Source organism: Pseudorca crassidens, chromosome 9 (genome assembly GCF_039906515.1).
Source record: "Pseudorca crassidens isolate mPseCra1 chromosome 9, mPseCra1.hap1, whole genome shotgun sequence".
Classification (NCBI taxonomy): domain Eukaryota; kingdom Metazoa; phylum Chordata; class Mammalia; order Artiodactyla; family Delphinidae; genus Pseudorca; species Pseudorca crassidens.
In genome coordinates, this window is record NC_090304.1 from 16020502 (window position 1) to 16044504 (window position 24003).

General features: G+C 43.4%; 1 protein-coding gene across 2 annotated transcripts in view; it reads right to left on the reverse strand.

Annotated features, from left to right (window-relative positions):
- The window catches only part of EXT2 (exostosin glycosyltransferase 2), a 120248-nt gene that overhangs the window by 19139 nt on the left and 77106 nt on the right, over positions 1-24003 (reverse strand). For both annotated transcript variants that reach the window (XM_067749324.1, XM_067749323.1), the window contains one exon: positions 18778-18944. In XM_067749324.1, coding sequence (XP_067605425.1) covers positions 18778-18944 — 167 coding nt within the window. The remainder of the gene's footprint in view (positions 1-18777; positions 18945-24003) is intronic.

A 24003-nucleotide genomic window follows, 5' to 3' on the forward strand; every position in this document is an offset into this window, starting at 1 on the left:
CTGAAGGCTGGACAAGAAGCGCTGTCCAGAGGTCACACTGCTAGGTCATGCCTAACTCCCCGTCCAGCCTCTGCTCACGAAGTCCTGAGATTTCCCGCTCTCCTGATTCTAAAAAGCACTTCCTCTCCCCACACTCACACCCTCACTTGTCAAACAAAGAGGTCAGATGACGGGGTTTAAAGTCATACTCAGTGTCAGTGTTCTCAGCTGTGTGCAGTTGCTGGCAGAGATGGTTAAGGGTCCTACACACATGGGAATGACCGAGGTGGGGAACAGGATGGGGGAGCGAGAGGCAGCGGGGAAAACGACAAAACCTTTTGCTCCCCTCAGCATCCATCTTCTGAAAGCCGAAGGCTCTTCATGAACGTGGTTTCCATTTAGCAGAGAAAGCCACGTGCTCACACCGTTAAAAGAAGGAAGTCTCATCAGCTGTGTGGCAAACGAGTGAGACGCCACTTAGGACACCGAGGGCCTACTGGAACCTTGTAATCCGGGAGGCTCTGGGGCAGGGAAGGAAGGACAAGCAAAAAGCAGCTGAACAAAAGATTAAACTCAACTACTATTTTTCATGAGGCAATGAATCTCCTGAGAGATAATAAAGAAGGGAAGGAGAGACGTGAGTTTGAGGGGATGGGAGGAGGCAGAGATGGGTCAGGATCAGGTCACGGGCTTTCTAATTTCGTGCTCCTTAAGACCCGCTAAACGTGAAATCATTTTTATTTCCATAACCTCAACTCCAGTGGGGGTGATACTGTTTCTAAGTCTGGTCCCAGGGGATTGTTTAATGAAGTTAAAAGAAGCATAGTGATCATAAGGCAAATGGCTATTCCCTTTAAATCCTCACGAGGTGGAAACGGAGACTTCAGCTTTTATAAATAACCATTACTGAGCCTTCAAAATTTCAACTTGATCTTGGTGAGCCTTGATTTGACTGACTGGAGACCAAAGATATCAGCTCTGCCCAGCAGGGAGGAAGTCACTCTTCTTACTTCACGTCACTGCTCTGCCCTGTCACTCACAGATGCTACTGCAGAACTGGCCAGGTTTGTTTTCTTACTGTGCAAAGGGAGGAAATGGCATTGACCACAAACTGCAATCCTGGCTGGCTCTGAAGCATAAATGTGGTTCCAAAACGATTCTTTAATGAGTTAATTAATCGGAGTGCCCTATATGTGTGCTTAAACTCCATAAGCTCTTGGTGGAAAATCAAGAAGCAGAGGAACTCTTTTTAAATCACTTATTTATTTGTATCCCATCTACTTCAAAAAAAAGATTTGGGATGGCCTACAACAGAAGGCAAAAACTAGAATAAAGTCCAAACTATCAAAACAGATGATGCAAAAAAAGACAAAAAACAGATGATGCCCTCAATAACATTTCTTTAAATATCCAGAGATTCCACCTATCTTAAAAATATTAACCCTGGACTTCCCTGGTGGCACAGTGGTTAAGAATCCGCCTGCCAATGCAGGGGACATGGGTTCGAGCCCTGGTCCGGGAAGATCCCACATGCCACGGAGCAATCCTGCTAAGCCCGTGCGCCACAACTGCTGAGCCTGCGCTCTAGAGCCGGGGGGCCACAACTACTGAAGCCCACGTGCCTAGAGCCTGTGTTCCGCAACAAGAGAAGCCACCACAATGAGAAGCCCATGCACTGCAAGGAAGAGTAGCCCCCACTCGCCGCAACTAGAGAAGGTCCGCACGCAGCAATGAAGACCCAACGCAATTATAAATAAATAAATAAATAAATAAATTTATTAAAAAAATATTGATCCTGCTATCAAGTTCTAGAAAGGCAACCCAACAGCAAGCTTAAGTCACAGTCTAGGGATGGAGAGATTTGGGTGTTCCTATTTATTAATTCATTTACACATTCAACTCTTAGATACTTTCTGAGCTCCCACTATTTTTTAACTAAACATTTTATTTTGAGATAACTGTAGATTCAAAAGTAGTTGTAAGAAAGAATGCAGAGGGAGCCTGTGTACTCTTTACCCAGTTCCTCCCAATGGTAACATCTTGCAAAACTATAGTGTGACGTAACAACATGATACTCACACTGACACAGTCAAGCTTCAGAGCATTTCCATCAGCATGAGGGTCCCTCCTGCTGACCTTTTATAGACCCTCCCCATCCAGGTACCTTCTGACAACTGCTAATCTGTTCTCTATTTCTACAATTTCGTAATTTCAAGAAGGCTATGTATCAGTGGAATCATACAATACGTAACCTTTCGGGATTAGCTTTTTCCCACACAGCGTAATTCCCCAGAGATTCATCTAAATTGCTCTGTATATCAACAGTTTGGTCCTTTTCATTGTTGAGTAATACTCCATGGTGTGGATGGACCAGTTGGTTTAGCCATTCGCCCCCTACAGGATATCTGGGCTAATGCATTTCCTGGCACTACAAACAAAGCTCTACGAACATTTGCATACAGGTTTTTGCGTCGGCAGAAATTTTACTGCCTCTGGAATAAATGCCCGAGTGCAACTGCTGTGTCGTGTGGTAGTTGCGTGCTTAGTTTTATAAGAAATGGCCCAAACTGTTTTTCCAGAGTGGCTGTACCAGTTTACATTCCTACCAGTAATGTATGAGAGATCCAGTTTCTCTGCATCTTCACCAGCGTTTGGTGGTGTGACAATTTTTTAAAAAATTTTAGCCATTCTGATAGGTGTATGTAATTCCAGTTTTAATCTTTAATGGTTAATGATGTCAAACATCTTTTCACGTGCTTTTCGCCATCTGTATATACTCTTCAGTGAAATAACTGCTCCTGTCCTTTGCGCATGTTCTAATTGGATTGTCTTTTGCTGTTGAGTTTTGAGAGTTATATATCCTAGGTGCTCCTCCTTTGTTGGATACGTTGTTTGCAAATAGTTTCCCTCAGTCTGCAGCTTGTCTTTTAATCCTCTTCACAAGGCCTTTCACAGAGCATAAGTTTTTTTTGCAGTATGCAGTATGTTGTGGTCTCTCCTGTTGCAGAGCACAGGCTCTGGACGCACAGGCTCAGCGGCTATGGCTCACGGGCCCAGCCGCTCTGCGGCATGTGGGATCCTCCCGGACCGGGGCACGAACCCACGTCCCCTGCATCGGCAGGCGGACTCTCAACCGCTGCGCCACCAGGGAAGCCCCAGAGCATAAGTTTTAAATGTTGATGAGGTCCAATTTATCAACTTTTCCTTTTATGAATCATGCTTCTCTTTGTCTAGCCCTAGATCCTGAAGAGTTTTCTCCTTAAGCTTTTTTCCTGAAAGTTTCATAGTTTTACGTTTCATATGTTTAAGCCCATGATTCACTTCCAGTTAATTTTTCTGTAAGGTGTGAGGTTTAGGTCAAGGTTAAATTTTTGCCTCTGGATGTCCAATTTGTCTAGAACCATTCATTAACAGAGCTGTCTTTCCTCCACTGTATTGCGTTTGCACCTCTGGTCAAAAATCAGTTGCCCCCAACTATTTTCTAGGGACTGTCTTATACTTCAAAGAGTGAATACAAAAATAAAGGATATATCTTGTTACTAAGGAGCTTACCACTGAGAAAACCTAATGACATATGCATAGAAAGCTAGAGATGAAAGAAAGCAAGGATGCAGGAAAAAGTACAAAAAAAGAGTTAAGTCGGGGATGGGAAAGCAGAGAATAAGGAAAAAGCTTCATGGATTTCATTTTAAGAGGATAAAGGAAAAGGAAGTTAAATTACAAAGTTAGGGCTGAGATCCCTATTGCCCCCAACCAGGTAAATTATCAGTACAAAATTGTACTCTTTGCTCTCTGTTTAAGCAGGCCAGCAAGGAGAAAACCAGAGTTCTCCCACTGAATACAAAATACAGAATCATTTAAACTTTGAAAAACTCCTTCTAATTTCACTCATAGAAATTATATATAAAAAAATTCCATATCCAACCACATTACGTGCACTCAATCAGTAAATACTGACTGAGCACCCACTAGGCACAGAGCAGTAGACCAGGCAAACACAATCCTGTCTGAATGGACCGAGCTAAAGAGGGGGGTTTGTCAATCCAGCCCCAGATCTACGCCACCGATGTGAATTAGTGGCCTCGGTTATAAGAAGTTAGCCCTTTCCTGCCCCTTCCAGGAGCAGAGTATCAACATGTGATCAGGACCTCTGCCCCACCCCTCAAGTCTTCAGCCCCAACTCCAGAGGCTGGATGGGAACCTAGAAATTTTGCTTTTAAAGGTTGACAAGTTTTGATCTAAAGCAGCCAACAGACAGTAGCCAATATACTGCAATCACGATTAACCCTATGCACCAATTTTGGAGCAGCAAGAAATAAATCTGACCTAAGAGGTGAGTTGTAATTTTATCACACTGATTAGCTCACCTTGTTTTCTTGAGATTCATTCTCCCAGGTGTGACATTTTTAAGGTTTGGGGACTACTCCGTTCCTTTAAAGTTTTCTTTCTTTCTATTCTTCCCAAACAGGGAATTGCTATGCCTAATGCGATAGCAACCACCAACCACTGTCTTAAACTCACGATTTTGCAAGCAATTTTACAAGTGGCAGTGAACGGTGCGGCTTCACACTTGGGCAGCACACCACAGAATTCTGCTCCGAAAGCTGCAGGCTCTGCCCTCCTGAGAGAGCTGCGGGGGGAGTTCAGGGCCTGGATACGGCCAGGATGGCTTTCATTTCCCCTGGTCCCATGCCAAGTCCTGCCCACACGCCTCCTTTAAGCACCCCTATGAAAATCAAGGCAGATAAGCAGCCCATGCAAGACAAATTCCCCCTATTCCCAAATCATAAACCAAATCCTGAAGCTCTGGATTCCTGGAGCAGCCAAAGCCTGTAATCAATCCCAAAGAGGCAACAGGCAGGTTTTGGAACAATAACCCGTAAACATATGGATCCTCTCAGGGCTGGGATATCACGACAGTTATCTCCTTTTGGATGGGGGAGGGAAAGTATGCATTCTTTAAACCATCAAGTGTACCAACACCTCTTTAAAATAACTATCCCACATTACAAACATTCATTCTTGAGCCACAGAACTCCGGGGCCAGGTGGGCTTGCCGGTGCTGCGGACAAGAAAGATGGCGAGGTGTGGCCGGGATGGGGGGCACGTAGGGCGGGGAGTGGGAAGGTCAGGGGAGCTCTTTCCTCACCGGCACTGCCCAACAAAATAAGCGCTTATGGAAAACTGCAAATCTAACTCACCTGACTTCCGTGGGATGGGAGTCTGTGAGGAGGAGACACCCTTCAACGAAGACACCTGATGTACCAGCGGGCAGCAGGCTCCCTCTCTGGGATAAGGAGCCCCGAGTCCTACATTTGATGTTTCATTAATGGCTAGGCAAACAAATTATGAGCTTGCTGTTTTAATTTGCTCAGTGGGGAAGGAAAAAGTGTCACTCTATTGTAATTCCCAACTGGGTGCTTTTTTAAACCATCAGATGTTATTTCAGTGTTCAGCAGACATATTCGATTTCCTTTCCTTAATATTTGTTTGACTTACCCTCCGATGGGGACTGGGTGCTTTAGAAAAGCTCCGAGAGGTCAAACCTCACTGCAGCTTCTCTCAGCACCTCCGTGGGCCCCGGCCTGCCACTCGGGGTCCGCTTTCAGCAGCTCGTGCTCAGAGCGGCACACATGAACTATTCTCCCTCCAGGCCCCTCGAGTCTGCAAGCTGGTGATAGGACAGACCTATCAGAGGGTTCAGGTCTCCCACAGGCTGGAAACAGGGAGCCCGAAGCGATGTGAAGACCCCAGGGAGGTAATTCTCTAGGAAGAATGACTCCCCTCTGGCCTCAGTCTTCCTCATGCCTCCTGTGAGGGGAGCCCTGACTATACCTCATGGGCAAGGACACTCACAGAATGAGCCATCCGGCCTGCTCCCTCTTCTCAGAACATCAGTCTCTATAAAGGCAACTCTTCATGTACTTAAGAAAAGGGAGAAAAATGGAAGTAAAGAGAGACAGATGTCCTTTCAATAGTCCACACCATTGATCTGTATGGTGGCCAGGCCCAGGAAGGAGACTCAGAGGGGAACTGTCACTCACTCAGATGTAATACGCAAGGCTCAAAGAGAGCTTCCAGCCATCAGCTTCTTCAGATCCTAAAAGAAGAAGTCACCGCAAGTCCTAGACAATTTTTAGTGTTCAAAAAGCTCAGCTTTGACAAAATGGTTCTATAGCTACTGTAAAGCCTTAGCGCAGACCCAGCACAAATGCTGACCCCGAACAGCTCTGACAAGGTTTGATTTTGCACACGCCCAAGGCAGGCCCGGCTCCTTGGGACGGCCGGTGCCTGCACTCATGGGGACCGACACCTGTGCTGGCTCCACGGTACACTGCTGCTACAGTCCATCATCCAGAGAGGAGAAGGAAACACCCGAACTCCCAGTCTTTCCAGGCAGCCACTGGGTCAGGCCATGCGGAGGCTCAAGGATCTGAGTCAGCTGAGAGGCCAAGGAAAGGAAATCTATGGCACTGGGTCCCACTGAAGGCCAAGGCACTTCCAATAGTTAGGTTGTCTGCTGCAGGGATGTCCCTTGCATTTGGGCCCTCCTTCAGGGACGTTTCATTTTTATCAGTGTTGGCTATGAGAACCCAGTTTCCCAGTGCTCTAGGTGAAACCAAAGAGTGTAAGCCTGTCGTAGGGCCCATGGCAGGATGAGACAGGTGGTTCCATGTACCGTAAAGAAAACCCGCCCTGGATTCCCAACAACCCTGAGCACAATTTCAGATCTAGGACTCTGGGACTTAAATCTAGAGAGGAAAGCAGCCAATTCCCATCAGAAAGATCATAACCACAAGTCTGTGGGAAACAGTCTTGAGACCCAGTCCAAGACCCGGTATCTGTGGCACTTTACTGGCAGACGGCTCAGAGAGGGACAAACAGAAGGACAGAGACAACCTATTTTCTTTTTTAAAGTTACCCGCTAGCTTTTTAAAAGAGGTTATTATTAAGTCTAATTCTAAGATAGGTGTTTCCATCTTTCTGCTCTTCTAGTGAGGAGACAGAAAGTGGGATAGTTTATTTAGAATCACAGAATACATCATCTCTCCCCCTCTCCCTGGATGAATACATTTAGCTCTAAATTTTACTAATTCTGTTTAAAAGTTAACTGTATATAGAGTCTCAGCTCTGGAATTCTCCACTTAGCCAAGCTCCCTCGTTACCAATCAAATCTGAGCTATGACGGAGCCCACCTTTCCCTTCTTGGTTCTTCAATCCAGATGAACATTAAGCTTATAGGTTTTCCACTACCATTATCTAACTGGCTTTCCCTGTCTTCAGTCTGTCATCTCTAATTCATCCTGTGATCTGACTGCCTGGACCATATACCTCTTTGCAAACCTATGACACCTCTTCACCGCCTTTGACTTTTCAGCTGACCTCTTAGCCTGTCCATCAGCTGGCCCTATATGGCTGAATCGACCTAGCTTCCAACGTCAACCCAAACACAAGTTCCGCCTCCACCACATCAACTGGCCTGTGACTCCCCCGTGCGACCACACGTACACCCAAGCTCGTTCTAACTTGGGTTGCCTTTCATCTTGGTGCTTCCTATAGCAGGAGAACGCACTCAGAGGTGGTTTCACGTTCTCATGAGAAAAAGTAGGGCATTCCATGCTATTTTGCTGTCTTCTCATGATCCTTTACTTGCCATTACCTTGGGGAGTTGTGAACAAAATAAAACAAATAAATTATCATAACTGATTAGCACCCAAGAGGTTTCACCAGCCGCTGCCACCTAGGGGACGCACAGGCAGTAAAAGAAAGGCATCAGCAGTGTGTGCACCTAACAACAGACAGTTGCTCTTAGTCAATTCCCATCCCCACATGAAGGACTGATTTTATAACCAGTATTATTAGCCAAGAGTGTTTCACATCTCTCAGGTGAAAAATGTTCAACACTTAAGGGCTACTAATAATTTTTTATGGTTGGAAATGAGGATCAAAGTACGAAAGGAAAAATAAATTCCCGGGTTCATACATCCAGCCAAGTCTGCATGGCTCATTTTCTGCCACATGTTTTAAACGGCCTCTCTTAAAGGCGGGGGAGGGGAGGAGGAACAAGTTGCATTTTATTTCCCAGCTCTTTAGGTCTGAGATAAAAGCAGACAGACTTGGGGGGAAAAAAATCAAACATTCAAGTAACACTATACACTGCTACTGTTCCCCCAGGAGCTCCCTGCAAATGAGTATCAAGAACTCAATAGATACTTTCCTGGTAAAATACATAAACAGATAAATAAATTATCCCAGGCTGAAAAGAATCTCCACATCTGGTAGCTCACTAGAGCTTGTCAAACAAGTCAGAAACACGCAGGACCAGAGAAGATCATTCTTTCGCTCCTGATTTCGGGGCTGGCGAGGGAATGTAACATTTCCCAAAGCTCTTTGCCTTCCAACAGGGAATATGACCCATTTAAACAGGCAAATGACCCCTATGTTTTCTCCCAATTAAATAAATAATGATACCCAGGCATTAGGTCTTGAATCCACATGTCTGTGTCCTCAAGTCACAGACACTGGAAGAAAAAAGGCCTTTCCTACAGGGTCTGGCCTTGCATTCCCAAGAACTTGCTAGGGCGTCCCTTAAAGGGTTATATTCAACGTACATTTAACACCTTACAGAAGTAACTTAACCTCCTCGCACCTCAGTTTTCTCGGCAATAAAGCATGAAGTGACAGGATGGTCTCCAAGGTCCCTTCCCGTTCTGATGCCGGGTTTCTTTAAAACAGAGCTGTCTGCCTTGTCCGTGGACCCCAGTACAGTGTTAACGTTCCCTACGTGTGCTATGGTTTTGCAGAGGCTGGCCGAGCACTGCCGTGGCTCCAGCAACTTCCTCTGGGAAAGGGATTCCGGAGGTCGTGACGGGTTTCAAGCTTACAGCCCAGGTAGACCTTCCCCCTTCATTCCTCTTTCATCTCTGGGCTCTGACGGGAGGCCACCCTTCTTTCTCATAGCTCGGGGAGGGTGCCGTCTGCGAGCTGCCTTCAGACTCTGCTCTGTGTCCCTTAAGCAAGCTGTGGAGCCTGCTGCTTTAAAATGGTTTCTGTAAAGTGATGCTTCCAACCCTCTAACTAAAGCTCTGCTTTACAATGCCCTCTCGTTGTGAGAAACATATGTCAGGCCTCCAAAGAGGCATCAGCAGAAACGCCATCAGAACAGACCCCGGGTCACCACGCTCTCCTCTGCTGAGGCAACGGCTGTGCTCTCCCTTTCAATCCTAAAAAGCTGTTGGCATTGCCTCCAAATACCCCTGGATCCTCACACAAGCAATCTCTCTAGGTTTCACAGGAAAGCAAAGGAGTTTGACACTTCTTACGCATACAAGTTGGATTCTTTTTCACATGAACCCATACCTTATACATTTGCCTGTACTTCTGATCCCTTAGATTCACGACACCTGAGGGATTTTAGGAAGTCATCTGGTCTATTCTTCAGCTCCAGGAAGGACTAGTAAAACCACCTTAGATACCGGAGGACTGCTGGCTGCCCCTTCCTGAAAAATTCCCAAATGGGGAGACGCCTCTGTCTCTCCAGATTTCTCTAAAAATGCTTTGGAGCCACAGTGAGAAAGGTCTGCTGCATGGTTTCTCTTTGATTCTCACATATTAAATACTGTGTTTAAACGATTTTTTATTTAATCTAGGATAATGAATTTAACTACTACAAAACTAATAAAGACTATAGATACACACACACACACACAGCCAAACCAGAAGAAACGAAGATGCCTATTTCACAGAAGAATAAGCAGGGGAATATTCTGGTTGTACTAAAAGTGCCAACGTACCTAACGTTACCTAACTGACCTAGTAAGATCATTAAATCTACAACTGCAGAATGCAGACTCTTTAGGGGCACACAGAACATTAACCAAAATAGACCTTTTACTGAGCCATATAGTCTCAACACGTTTCAAAATGATGAATTCATAGGGAGTATATTTTCTGCCCACAGTGGAATCAAATCAGAACTCAATAAGAAAAAGGTAACTTTAAAAACTGACAAAAGTAAGCAGTATACTTTTATATAACTATGGGTCAAAGAAGATATTACAAAAGAAATCAGAAAATATTTTAAACTTAAGGATAATGAAAATATGACAAATCAAAACTTGGGAAGGTACCTAAAGCAGTAATTAAGGAGAAATTTACAGCTTTAAATGCATATATTAGAAAAATAAATACTGAAATCACTGATCTAAGCTATCAAGTCAAAAGGTTAGAAAAATAACAGCCACTTAAACTCATGAAATTAGAGGAAGAGATTAATCAAGAAAAGAGTAGTTAATGAAATACAAAACAAATACACACTAAAGAAAAATCAACAAAATCAAAAGTTGATTCTTTGCAAAGAATATGACACTGATATACCTCTAACAAGGCTCAAGAAAAGGAGAGAAAACAAAAGTTGTCAATATCAGGAATGAAAAAGAGCACAGCAATCCCGATCTTATAGACTTTAAACAATAACAAGATAATAGTATGGATCATTTTATAGCAATGCATTTCACAATTTAAATTAAACGAACAGAGTCCTTGAAAAACACAGCTTATCAAAACTAACACAGGAAGAGATAGAAAGCCTTAATAGTACTAGAGCCATTAAAGAAACTGGGTCTGTAATAAACATACTAGAGTGCTGGCTGAGGATAAAAGGATGTGGGATGAGCAGTGTAAAAAAGTCATAAATATCAACTATGGCTCACGAGCAAGCTGCAGAAGAACGTAGCAGCCATGCAGTTTTCTCGATTCCTTACCATATACACACCAATTTATTTGTCTCTTCTTTTCCAATTTGATATAAGAATTATAGCTATGATATATTCCATATATACAATGTATATAGTCTATATAACTTATTCTTCAGATGTCTGTAGTTTCCTCAGCCTCTTAAGTCTATAAGTTTAATGACCTCTGGCAAATTTTGGAAGCTTTCAGCTATTTCTTTAAATATTTTTTTCTGCCCCATATTCTTTCTCTTCTCCTTCTGGGACTCTGATGACACAAATGTTATATCTTTTGTGATTGTCCCACAGGTCCCTGAGGCTCTGTGCATTTTTTTTTTCCCAATCTATTTTCTCCGTGCTGTTTAGATTGGATAATTCCTATTGATTTATCCTCAAGTTCACCAGTTCTTTCCTGTTATCTCCATTCACCTATTGAGCCCACCCAGTGAGTTTCAAATTTTGGTTACTGCAATTTTCAGTACTGAAATTTCCATCTGGTTCTTCTTTGTATCTTCTGTTTCTTTGCTGAGACTTTCTATTTTTCCATTTGTTTCAACAGTGCTCATAATTACTTATTAGAGGATTTTTTATGATAGCAGTTTTAATATCCTGGTCGATAATCCCGACATCTGTGTCATTTTGGTGTTGGCAACTGTTGATTATCTTTTCTCATTAAAGTTGCAATTTTCCTGGTTCTTGGTATGATGAGTAATTTTGGATTGTTTCCTGAACATGCTGAGTGTTACTGTGAGATGGTGCTGCCTTTCACATTTTCTGTTTTAGCAGGGAGCTTAGGTTCAGAGTGCATGTCCGGATCCACTTTGTGGGCTCTGGATTGAATATCAATTGAATTTTCAAAGACTATATCGTGCTATTCTGGTCTGCCTAATTTGTGTGCTACCCAGAGGCTAATTTGAAACCTGGGCAGTATTCTACACTACAGTTTCTTTCTCAAAGCCTTTGCTGTGTTGATTCTAGTCAGTTTCATGCATGGGCTGATCTGAAGGGAGAGGGGTGACAGTGTGCCCAGGAGGAATCCCTCCTTTCCATAACCTTCCCTCCACTCTCGAGTTGGGAACGGATGAGGTGCTGTCTCTTTGCTGTCTGTTGCTTGGTGCAGGCTGGGGATGGTGGACAGGACACCGCCCCCCAGCCCCCAGTCTCTGCAGCTGCGTCTTCGCTAACATTCACTTCATGGAGGACATGGAAGGTCAACTGAGTTCCACCCCACAGTCTCCAGAGTGGAGAGGGGACAGGGGAGGAGTGCCGTCTCTGCTCTTGCCTCCTGGTAGTGCAGGGTGGGAACGGTCAGCAGGGCTCTGAACGACAATCCCCCCAGTCACAGCATCTAGTTGGCAGGGGTACATACGGCTTCTTTCATGGTGTTTGCCTGGTGTAGAGTAGGTACAGTCAAAAGCGTTCCATCAGCAGGGCTGCCCTCTTCCCAGTCCTTACAAGAGAAAGCGGGTTTTTCTTTTTCTTTTTCTTTTTCTGCGTTTGTATGCTCGTTATCTGTGCCTATGAGCGTCATGGCCTTCTGCAGCACTGAGGCTGGGGTATACAGGAGGGAGGGAAGGAGGGAGGAAGGAAGGAAAAAAAAAATCCAAGGGAACTCACTGCTGGAGTATCCCTTAGGTCCTGAGGACCCTAGCCAGTCTGTCTTCTTTTTCTAGGAATAGGGTGGAATGTGCTTGCTCAATCTTGTCCAGAATTGGAAGCCTATAATTTATTCATTAAGTTACAGAATACTAAGTAGAATTGTGACAAAATTAAAGAAAGAATAAATAATTAACCAGAGACTGATATTATGACTATTGGGACTCTGTGTCTCACCTTCTAGGGGAGGGAATGCAAGGCCTGTATATGTATAAGGGACAGCTGCTGCATCCTTCTTAGTGAAAAGAATACAGTTGTTACTGTTGCTGCATGAAGTTCAAATACGTGTAGAAGGGTCTGTATGGATGCTCTGGGGTAGCCAAAGGGGTAGACTGCACTGGTTATAAAGCTACTGACTTGTAGCCCCAAGCCCTGCTTCTAATTCTGCCTTGTGATGCTAGGGCTGAGACTCTGCAAACATCTCACCTTTGCTAGGTGGTCTACCAACAGGGTGCACTAGAGAGACTGGAAAACTAGAGAAAAGGAGAAGGGAATTACTTCCTGTTTTGCCTGCTTTTCCCGACAGTGTGGCATTTCACCCCAGCAGCAGAATGTGGTTCTAGCCTCTTCCGGCAGAGCCAGCCTTACCCTCAGAAGTACCAGCAATAGCCAGCCAGTGGCCCCTCCTCAGAGGTTTAAGGCCCAGCCCCAGGGGTGAGGGGGTGGGGTGGGGGGTCTCTTCCAAGCTTCTGGGTTCTAACGAACCCAGCCTCTTCCCTCTCTTCCTTTGTTCCTCCCACCCTAGGGGTAGTGGACGCTCCCTGGAGTTATTCTCTCTTTATACTTTCAGTAGTCCCTGTTTGCCCTCTCAGCTCTCTAATACCTCTATTAGAAAATTTCATATACTAAATCCATTCTGTTGAAACAATTAGTATAGATTCTGTTTTCCTGACTGATACGGATTCTTATTTGTTAATATTGGAATAGGAAACAAAATGTTCAGGTGTTTTTACCTTCACCAAAGAGAGGTTTCAAACAAATGGGTTTGAATAGCACAGAGGCGCAAATAGGACAGTTACATAATAAAATCTTCCCAGGTGGCATGGTATGGGGAAAATAGCACCAAAATGAGTTGTATGCCCTTATTAAGTGCCACTTACTAACTGGGTGATATTGGATAAGTCATTTATGGGCTTCATATAGTTTATGGATGGGGCTTACCTATAATTAAAAGTGAGCAAGCTAGATTATCTCTAAGTTTATCTCCAACCTGAAACTATCACTTTATGTTCAAGAAATCACCAGTAAAACCATCTGGGCCTGGATTTTTCCTTGTAGGAAAATTTTGATAACAACTTGAATTTCTTTAATAGAGGGTACATATTCTGTTTAATTTTACATAAGTTGCAATTTTCAAAGAATTTTTACATTTCATATAAATTTTCATAATATTCTTTTAATGCCTGTAGGATCTATAGTGACAACACTTCCTTAATTGCTTTTCATTCCTGATAGTGAAATTTGTGGGGATTTTTTTGTTGTTTGTTTATTCTGTTTTTAAAAAATTTTTTTAACATCTTTATTGGAGTATAATTGCTTTACAGTGGTCTGTTAGTTTCTGCTTTATAACAGAGTGAATCAGCTATACATATACATACATCCCCATATCTCCTCCCTCTTGCATCTCCCTCCCACCCTCTCTATCCCACCCCTCTAGGTGGTCACAAAGCACCCAGCTGATCGCCCTGTGCTATGCGGCTGCTTCCCACTAGCTATCTATTTTACATTTGGTAGCATATGTAATTCCATACACATACGTTTTTATTTCTTTTGGAAGCTGGGTCATATGAAAAGTATAACTTTTTTTAACTTTATGAGAACCTGCCAAACATTTTCCCAACCTGGTTGTACCATTTAGCATTTTAACCAATATGTATGAGAGTTCTAAGTTGCTCCACAGTCTAACCAACATGTGGCACTATCAGTATTTTAAATTTTATTTCATCATTCTAGTGGGTATATAGTGGTAACTCATCGTGCTTTTACTTTAGAATTGCCCTAATGACTATGAGGTGGAGAGTTTTTTCATATGTTAGTTTACATCTCTATATCTTCTTTTATGAAGTAACTGTTCAAATCTTCTGCCCATTTTTAACTGACTTGTTTTCTTATTATAGAGGTATGAGAGTTCTTTATATATTTTGAAAATATTTTTCCCAGTCTATGACTTGCCTTTTTATTTTCTTAGAAGTGTCTTTTTAAAAAGTGTTAATTTTGATGAAGTCCAATTTGGTTTCTTTTATATCCTGTGCTATTTGTCTCTTACTTAAAGGAAAAAAACAAACATTGCTTAGCTCAGGTACACTAGAACTTTTTCCACTGTTTTCTTTAAGAAGCTTTATAATTTTAGTTCCTGCATTTAGGGCTAGGATCCATTCTGAACTGACATATGGATATCAAATTACTCCAGCACCGTTTAGTGAAAAGCCTGTCCCACCGCTATTGAACTGACTTGGGTCTTTTGCTGAAAACTGACTGATGACACGTGTGGTCTATTTCTGGCCTCTATTCTATTTCATTGATCTACACGTCTAAGTTTACACCCATACCACAGAGTCCTGATTACTGTAGCTTTATAGAAGTCTTAAAATAAGGTAGTCCCGCAATTTTGTCCTTCTTTCTTAAAATTGCTTTGGCTTTTCCAGGCCCATTGTGTTTCCATTTCAACTTGAGAACTAGCTTGTCAATTTTAACTTTTTAAAAAGTCTTCTGGGATTCTGACTGGGCTTGCTTTGAATCTATAAATCAGTTTGGGGAGAACTTACACCTTAATGATAGTGAGTCTTTGGATTCAGACGTATGATACATCTTTCCATTTATGAAGTTGTTCAATTTCTCTCAGCAATGTTTTGTGGTTTGCAATGAACCTATATGGCCCCCCTTTTTAATACATTTTTCAAGCTGACCCTCCCTACCCCTTCTCCAGGCAACCACCGATCTCTTGATCACTAAAGATTAGTTTGTGTTTTCTATAAATGAAATCATAAAATATGTTCTCTTTTTCATCTTGCTTCACTCACTCGGCATAATTATTTTTAAATACAACCATGTTGTCGTATGCATCAAGAGCTCATCAATTTATTACTGAGTAGTATTCTATTGTATGGATATACCACAATTAGTTTATTCATTCAACTTTTGATAAGACTTTTTTTTTTGTCCCCTCCAGATTTTGGCTTTTACAAATAAAAGCTGCAAGTACAAATACTAATACTTGTATTAGCGTACAAGTATTTGTGTTTACTTATGCTCTTATTTCTCTAGGGTGAATCTCTGTGAGGAGAATGGTGGGGTCACGTGGTAGATATATGTTTAACATTTTAAACTCCAAACTGCTTTCTAAAATGGCTGTATCCAGATTGTGGATCACAGTGAAGTGGAAAGGCACGCAGGCCAGAGTAATCTCTCTCCTATCTTTCATATGCATGCTGGTAATGAAGATTTATTCATTCATCAAACATTACTGAGTATCTGATGAACGGACTGAATTGGGTTAGGCAAAGAGGATACAGCAATGAACAAGACAGCCGTGGTTCTGTCCCTATGGGGCTTACATCCTCGAAGAAAAGCAGACACTAAACAACACACTTCACAATTATTTGCTCACAAAGAGGTAGAGTGCTCTAGTCTGGAGAATTTCTGAAAGCTTCCTTTGATCTGAGCACTGAAGGATGAAGAGCAGTCAACAAGATAGATACAGTCCTAACACACTGTGATAACTGTGACGAAGAAGTAGTTCTGGGCTCCAACATAACTCTCCTAGGACATAAATTTTTGTTAACTGATTTGTTTGTTCATTTAATCCGTCAAGCTTGCATGAGAGTAATCCTAGCCTTTGGCATAAAAAACAGGATTTAGGAGCACCATCTTCTGTCTTCCGATTCAACACAAAACTGGGTACCCTCTCCAGAAGAGAACTGTCCCTTCTGAATGATGGACACAACCATCAACCTTCCTCATGAATCAGCGGAATCATGAGAATGACAGCAGCAGTCGTGGTAGCAGCTGCTAATGTGGCATCTCATGAAGAGCAGAAGAGCACACTGCCCACCACCCAGAACGGGTACTTCCCGAGCGCTGTCCACGTGGTGGTGCTACACAATCTTATCTAATGTACGCGACAACCCAGTGAAGCAGATACCGTTAGTGCCATTTTATATAAGAATAAACTACAACCCAGAGAGATTACATAAGTTGTCCATGGTGACAGAGTAGAAACTTGGGCCCAGTACTGTCCTAACTTTGTTCATTATATTAATTACTATACAAGAAATAACTTTACAAAGTTACCCTAAAGCACTAGTGGCAGGGATGCCTGAAAAATATTAGTTTTCCTTAGCAGCAAGGTAAGTTAGTGATGGACAAGGGATATGCTGATGGTTCTGAGGACTACTTTTGAGGACCAGTAGTCTCTGACATGGTAAAAATCCTCAGGGAAGACAGTATAGTGTCACACAAACTTGAATTTAAACCCCAACTCTTCCACTTATTTACCTGTGTGACTGCAGTCAAGTTATCTAACCTTACTTAGTCTCAGTAAAGAAGGTGAAAAACAAGAACTGCCTTGCAGGTTTGGGAAAAGATCATTAATGTATGTAAACACCCAGTAAATTGATAGGAACATAGTAAGTTGTATATAGATAGTAGTTAGGAAAGTTGTTCCTTTCATAGCATCTGGAGAAGATCCCAATTACTGGAGATGAGGCGTTTCCCTGCCCCCTACTCCTCTGATACACATTACTTCTTTAGAGGTAATGTGGAGTAAACACAGGGCATCAGAGGGAAGAGGTGAAGATTCAAGCTCAGTCCCTCCGGGTTTTGCACTTCCTCTCATCAACACATTTTTTGCTGCTTGAAACGAACTCAAGGTTGAAAGAGATCCCAGGTTTCAATATTCATGAGATCCCAAGATTTCAACTCAAGGTTGAAAGGAATTCATCTAGTCTAACTTCCTTTTATTAGACTTCATTTAGACCAACTGAAATATCAAAGAGGTAGCACTCTGTCCATCTTGGCTACACCATTTGGAATGTTCCCTTTTTCAACCTTCCTTTTACCACAAAAATAAACACAGGGGTATAGTCTGAAGCCATTACATGCAGTGGAGAGAAAATACTGGCAGAAAAACTGGTTTTGCCATGAGTTGCCTACTTATTACTTAGAGGAAGAAGTAGGTAATTTGCTTTTTGAAAAAATGGGAATGATAGTGTATGAAACATCATCCAACACCCTAGACGTGACGATCCGAAAGAAAGACACCAATATGAATAGAAATAAATCCAGAAAGATGAGTGTATGTTTTCCTAGCTAGTCTCATGCCTTTCACTGGCCAGAAATGACATTGACCAAGGTATCACACATCAGTCTATTTCACAATTTCTTTTATACGCAATGGATATATAAATATAGTTTATATATATAGTAAAAACCTGGGAAAACTTGAGCTTTTAATTTTTGGTGGTGGCAGTGGTAGGGGGATTCCTATTTCTTCCCCTTAAAATCCACTTCTAATTTAAGGCTTAGAAAGTAAATTTCTATAATAAATATATGTATCACATATTGCTTCATTAGATAAAATTTCATGATTTCTTAGAACCTCAAATTTAACAAATCCTAAAAATGGTTACCTCTCTCCCAAAGACAGGATGACTACGGGGGATAAACTTCCCCCGCTCTCCCCTGTGCCAGCTGTAGCTAATTGATTTGTACACTCTGTTTTGCTTGGGTCTGATACCACCATTACACCCCCGCAGCCGCAGGCCTCAGCCTGTCGCCATCATGCATCTCGTGTACATCCTCCCTGACAGGACTCATCAATTCCTACTGCTTTTCACCAGGCCTCAGCTCTGGCACTTTCCCCGGGGGAGACCTTTACTGGTCTCCATACTTAACCCCTGAACCCAGTCTAATCCATCAGCCACATCGAATGAATGGTGATAGAGAATGTTTCTCCCCAAAGACAGGCAGCCAGCCTCTCCGCTTAAAACTCAGAAAGAAAGCCATCAACAGGGTCTGCTTTCTGTTTGTCAGTGTCGCCAGCTTCTTCGCTTATTGATGTTTTTATTGTTGCTGTGCCCAGCTGCTTGAGTCGGGGAAGTGGTATTCAAGGAGACATCAATTAAAGTGCTTGTTAAACGTCATAGATGCTCTTTTGAAAATGTCCCCTGGGACTCTCCCTGGGAGTTCCCAAAACTGGTGGATGGCACAGCTGTCATTCTGGAATAGGGTTTCCCCAAAGTTCTAAAGAACAGCTTCATAACCTACACTCCTACGCACAGCTTTTGGACGCTACTAGAATTTAGAAATTACGACTTTACAGAATGAAATATAACACTCTTTAGTAGGAAAGACAAGCAGTAATGGGCAATAACTATCAAAAATGTAAATGCACCGTTTGAAACCTCCTTACCTCATAACCGAACTGCAGCTCATCAGAGGTCAGCATAATGATATCGTCGTCAATGGCCAGAACGGCCTCCGTCTCGATTTCATCGTAAGGGAAGAAACGGTTACTCAACTTGTTTTCAGCAGTTCTTACAACTTTTAAAGGAACCCGGATTTTGGGCCACAGAGAATCTGGAAAAAGAAAAACCAAGGTATTTATTACTCTCCTAACTTCTGTGAGGAGACAAACTGGTGAAAGCATCGCATCACAAATGAGATGGAAGAATCAACTCACATCCATGACTCTCATGAAATCCACACGCACAGCTGTGCAAGGAGAAACTCTTATAGGTGCGTTTTTATAATATCTTACATTGTAAATACTTCTATCCTCTCTACATCCTTACAGCACTACTGATTCTCAATGTCGTCTTAACCAGAATCCACAAAGTAGCTTCAACTCACAATTGAGAGACAGAGGAGCAAAACGACTTGATGAAGGTCACGGTGATGAGAGGACGAATGGGCTCTGGACCGCCTCACGCTCAGGCCCGTGGTTTGAACACCAGGACTCTACCACCTCTGCACAATCCTTCCAGGTAGGTACACCCTAGCTCAAAACCTGCCTGCAGCTCTGCTGGGAAATACATGTGCTGAACACAAAAGCGCCTGCCCCCATCACGCCATCACCAACAGCTCCCCAGGCTGCCAAATCCACCCTCACAGAACTGTGGCCCTGAGGGAGTTCAGTTTTCCTAACTTAGCACCTTACTGCCTCGACAGCCCTGCTCTCCTGACTCACTGGGCTTGGTTTCTCATTATGATCAATTTACAGAGTAAATATCGAATATCTAGGTCCAATTACATGGGATTTTCTGGCATACTGAAGAAACACAAACTCATGACTTGCCTTACATTTTTCCCATTCTACTTTGAAATGACTGAAGCCATTTAACCTCAGGTTCCTTATTTTAAAGTGCTGTGTTTAGCACAGCATGAAATTAATACTTGTTTCAATACAGGACCCACGTCCACAGACCTCAGCGTTCTCTACAGAGGGCAGTTTGTTCTTCACGCAACATTTGTCAAACGAGAATAGAAAAGGTATCATACTGCTTCCAAAAACCCAACACGTAATTGTGGGAAGGTCTAGTTTTTGTGATTCTTGAAGCCCCGAGATGCCTGTGGCCACTGCAGAGTCACCATACTGAAGGAGAAGTGTGACAGAGGGAAAATCAGGAGGGAAAAAAACCTGTCTGAACTGACTGCAGATAAAATCTCCTACGCATAATTTACAATACATCCATGTAACACGTTGGGGTGCTCCAAGGGTCTTAGAGGAGGCACCCCCAAGGGCAGCTTCCCAGCAGGTTCTGCAGATACCTTCAACAGCAACTCAGTGAACTGAAGCCCTCGACAGTACCCCGGCTGGCCTGATAACACCCCCTGGACAACTTCCTGCTGAATTCCATGGGTATCCAAGGCGGCTGCCGGTTTCTTGTTTGCCAGTCTTGGCCTGTGGCACCTGAGAACCTTCACCATGCTGTGGGCTGCAGCCACCCTGTCTCCAGCCAGGTCTGAATCTCAGACCTAGCTGGGGAAGAGGCTCTCCCAAGTTTATTTCCTGTAATCCTTAGAGAGCTCTTTTTTACCATTTAGTCACCAATCTCCTATTCCTAGTTAGTAATTCTTTATATTAAACTTTTCCTGTTCAAGTTACTGTGTGGTTTCTGTCTCCCACCTGGACCTTGACTAACACACTAGGGATATCAGAAGGATTATCAGATGAAAGGGGAATTGTTTTCTATGGCCTCTGAAGTTAGAACCATGACCAATGGCTGGGTGGAAGTTACAGGGAAATTGATTTAAACTCTAAATAGGTAAGAATTTTCTGATGCAATGAAATGCCTTTGGCAACACAATGTGCACTTCTATTTGAAATGCACTAACCTTAGAGACCAAACAAGATGCCTCTGAGGTCCTAGGACTGTATGGACAGTAACACTGCACAGAAAGAACAGTCTCTGGAAAGAGCTTCCAATCTCAGGTGTATCCATTACCAGCTATGTGATCCTGAACAAGTCAATCACGTTCTGCCTGTGTCTTTGACTGTGAAGATGGAAGAGGAACACCACCTTCACACGTGAGAAGGTGTGAGGATGAACGGTAACGCATTTAGCAGCATGGTGCCCGGCGCCTAGCAGACATCCACTAAGTGTCAGCTGTGCTTTCCCTTGAAAGTCTGAGTCTACTTACAGACCAAAGGATATTTCTGAACCTTAGATAGCGGTGGCAAAGTGGTACATGTCAGATCTGGTATATTACTCTGACAAGCCAGGGGCGTGTCCTCAGCATGTATCTTCAATGTCTACTTTGAGAGGAACAGAATCCCTGCCATTAATCCTCTGGAACTGAGAAAACCTAACACACTAGCGGAACAAAAGAACGTGGAACTTTGGCCATGTTAATTTCACAAGGCAACAAACAGCCCCTCTTTCTGCAGTACCTACAGAAAACAGGCTAGCTGCTTGGGTTAAGTGTAGACGTGCCTCCACCCGGGATGAGATCGGGACTTGCACTCAGGGAGTGTGCACAGCATGTTCGACAGCTTTCCACATTCTTCGCCTGCATATATCCTAAAATTACTTGAGACAATGTCCATAAAGAACTAACCTGCCTCTAGAAAGTCTTTGATGGGGAAGTTTTAGAAGGTGATGAAGGCCAAAGAGGATGATATGGGGTGCAGATGGGAATGCAGAATGAATCATGGCTCTTTTGGAAATGCGATTACCTCTTCCTGTTCTGGGTTGGGGCTGGATAGCCAAAGGCAGCTTCGGCAAAAGGAGTCTCCATCCCAATGGTCCAGCTGTCTATGAACCATCGTTACTACAAGACAGGACTTCAAGCAGAATTCCCAGTTTCTTGTTTTCACTTTTTTTTTTTTTTTTTTTGCGGTACGCGGGCCTCTCACTGTTGTGGCCTCTCCTGTTGCGGAGCACAGGCTCCGGACGCACAGGCTCAGCGGCCATGGCTCACGGGCCCAGCCGCTCCGCGGCATGTGGGATCCTCCCGGACCGGGACACAAACCCGTGTCCCCTGCATCGGCAGGCGGATTCTCAACCACTGCGCCACCAGGGAAGCCCTTGTTTTCACATTTTCAAATAAAATAGGCCTCTAAGAAAGGGAACTACCTTTCTCTCGGGCTTTAGCATCCCTTCCGTGGAATACAGAGATAAGAGGGCAGCAATCAAAGAATAAGCATTATAATTACTCCCTGCCCTAAAGCAGATAATGTTGATATGGGACTTTGATTCTGTTTTAAAAAATAGGGGGACTTCCCTGGTGGCTCAGTGGCTAAGAATCCGCCTGCCAATGCAGGGGACATGGGGTCGAGCCCTGGTCCAGGAAGATCCCACATGCCGCAGAGCAACTAAGCCCGTGCGCCACAACTACTGAGCCTGCGCTCTTGAGTCCGTGAGCCACAACTACTGAGCCCCCGTGCCACAACTACTGAAGCCCGCGCGCCTAGAGCCCATGCTCCGCAACGAGAGAAGCCACCGAAATGAGAAGCCCGCGCACCGCAACAAAGAGTAGCTCCCGCTCGCCACAACTAGAGAAAGCCTGCACATCGCAACGAAGACCCCATGCAGCCAATAAATTAATTAATTAATTAATTAAAAAATAGGACAGGAGCATGAGGTAGGAAAGAAAAATATAGGTGAGAAAGAATAGAGGTTTTTTTTTTTCTTTCTTTCTTTCTTTCCATTAAGTATTTTCAAAAGAATAGATTTACTCTTCTGCCTCTCCTTGAGCCCCTGATAAGGACCTGGTTCATCTGCATAATCCCAAATTAGAGAACTGACAAAGCATGACGATTTTCTGAGCGCTAATTGGCGATCTGAATAGATACAGTGGGGCCTAGTGCGCAGCGCATGAGCTTTGGATCCAGAGAGACCTGTGTTCACGTCTGGCTCTGCCATTTTGCAGCTCTGTGATTGAGGCAAGTTACTCAACTAATGTGAGCTTCACTTTTGTAAAATGGGAATAACAACAGCTTCCTTGCAGGTCTGTCATAAGGAGCAGAGATAATACGTGTAAAGCACTTAGCACAGTTCCTATTCCTTGGATATAAAAGGTACTCAGTGCATGGTTATAATAACGCTACATCATTCTCATCTTCACAGATGGATTCTTGTAAAGTCTAGGAACTTCACCTCCCCTCTGACAACTTGAAGAGGTGTAGACAGAAGAATATGGGGTGACTCCTTAGGGTGCAGAAGCAAACAGTGTCACAGCTAGAAACCTTCAGCCTCTTGCTACATTGCTTATCCCAGATGGGCTCTCTTTCTTTACTTCTTGAAATTCTAAATGGAACCACATGAATTATAGCTTGTGTCTCATCCTGTGAATCTGTAGCTGGCAAACAGAAATGTCACCTTCCATTCACACAAAGTAGTCTGAAAAATAAGATTTCTCAAACACATTGCCAAATTTATGAAAAGCAAACAGCTGAGCCAGCTGACCTGATAACTTTACAGTTTTGAGCTTTAGTCCAGCTTGAAGGAGAAAAAGAACTCCTCGTGTTAAGGATTTTTAAAAAACGTGTACCGATTAACAGTTTTCTCCAAGTTGGATGCCAAGAGCCACGTGAGCATGAATTCTCCGACTCTGCAAAGGCACTACACAATGTTCAGGTTGCCTGACGATGACCCAAAGCCCATCCTGGCGATCACTGTCGCAAACACAACCACAGATCCACCAACTAAATGATCAGATTATCTCCATACAAATCTTGAGCCCCCTCCAGGAGTGCTAGAGCTGCCTGGTGTACAGCCGGTCCCCATGCCCCTCACTCCCCAGGTCCCAGAATTCAGCTCGAAGGAAGAGAGCTGCTGCTTCTACTTCTCGCTTGCCTCTTCCGAGGTGACCATCCTGAAATGCTCAGCCAATCCCATCCTGCCTGTTAAGAACTATGAGAGTCCCAACCTGAAGCTGGGGTCAGGATGGGGGGTTCCTTGAGATCAACTCAAATTTAAAACTGAAATCAATTAAAACAGAAGGCTGAGTTAAACCTATCTGAAATGTACAATGTAACAGCTTCCTTCAAACAGGGGCCAGGGGCCAAGCCTAACAACCTTTATATCCATCAAGCCTGGAAACTAAAGAGCCGGGGAGAAGGAAGGTAGTGGCTTGCCTTTTCTTCTGACAGAGCTGAAAACCAACGTGACGAAAGCTTGCTGGAAATTTCTAT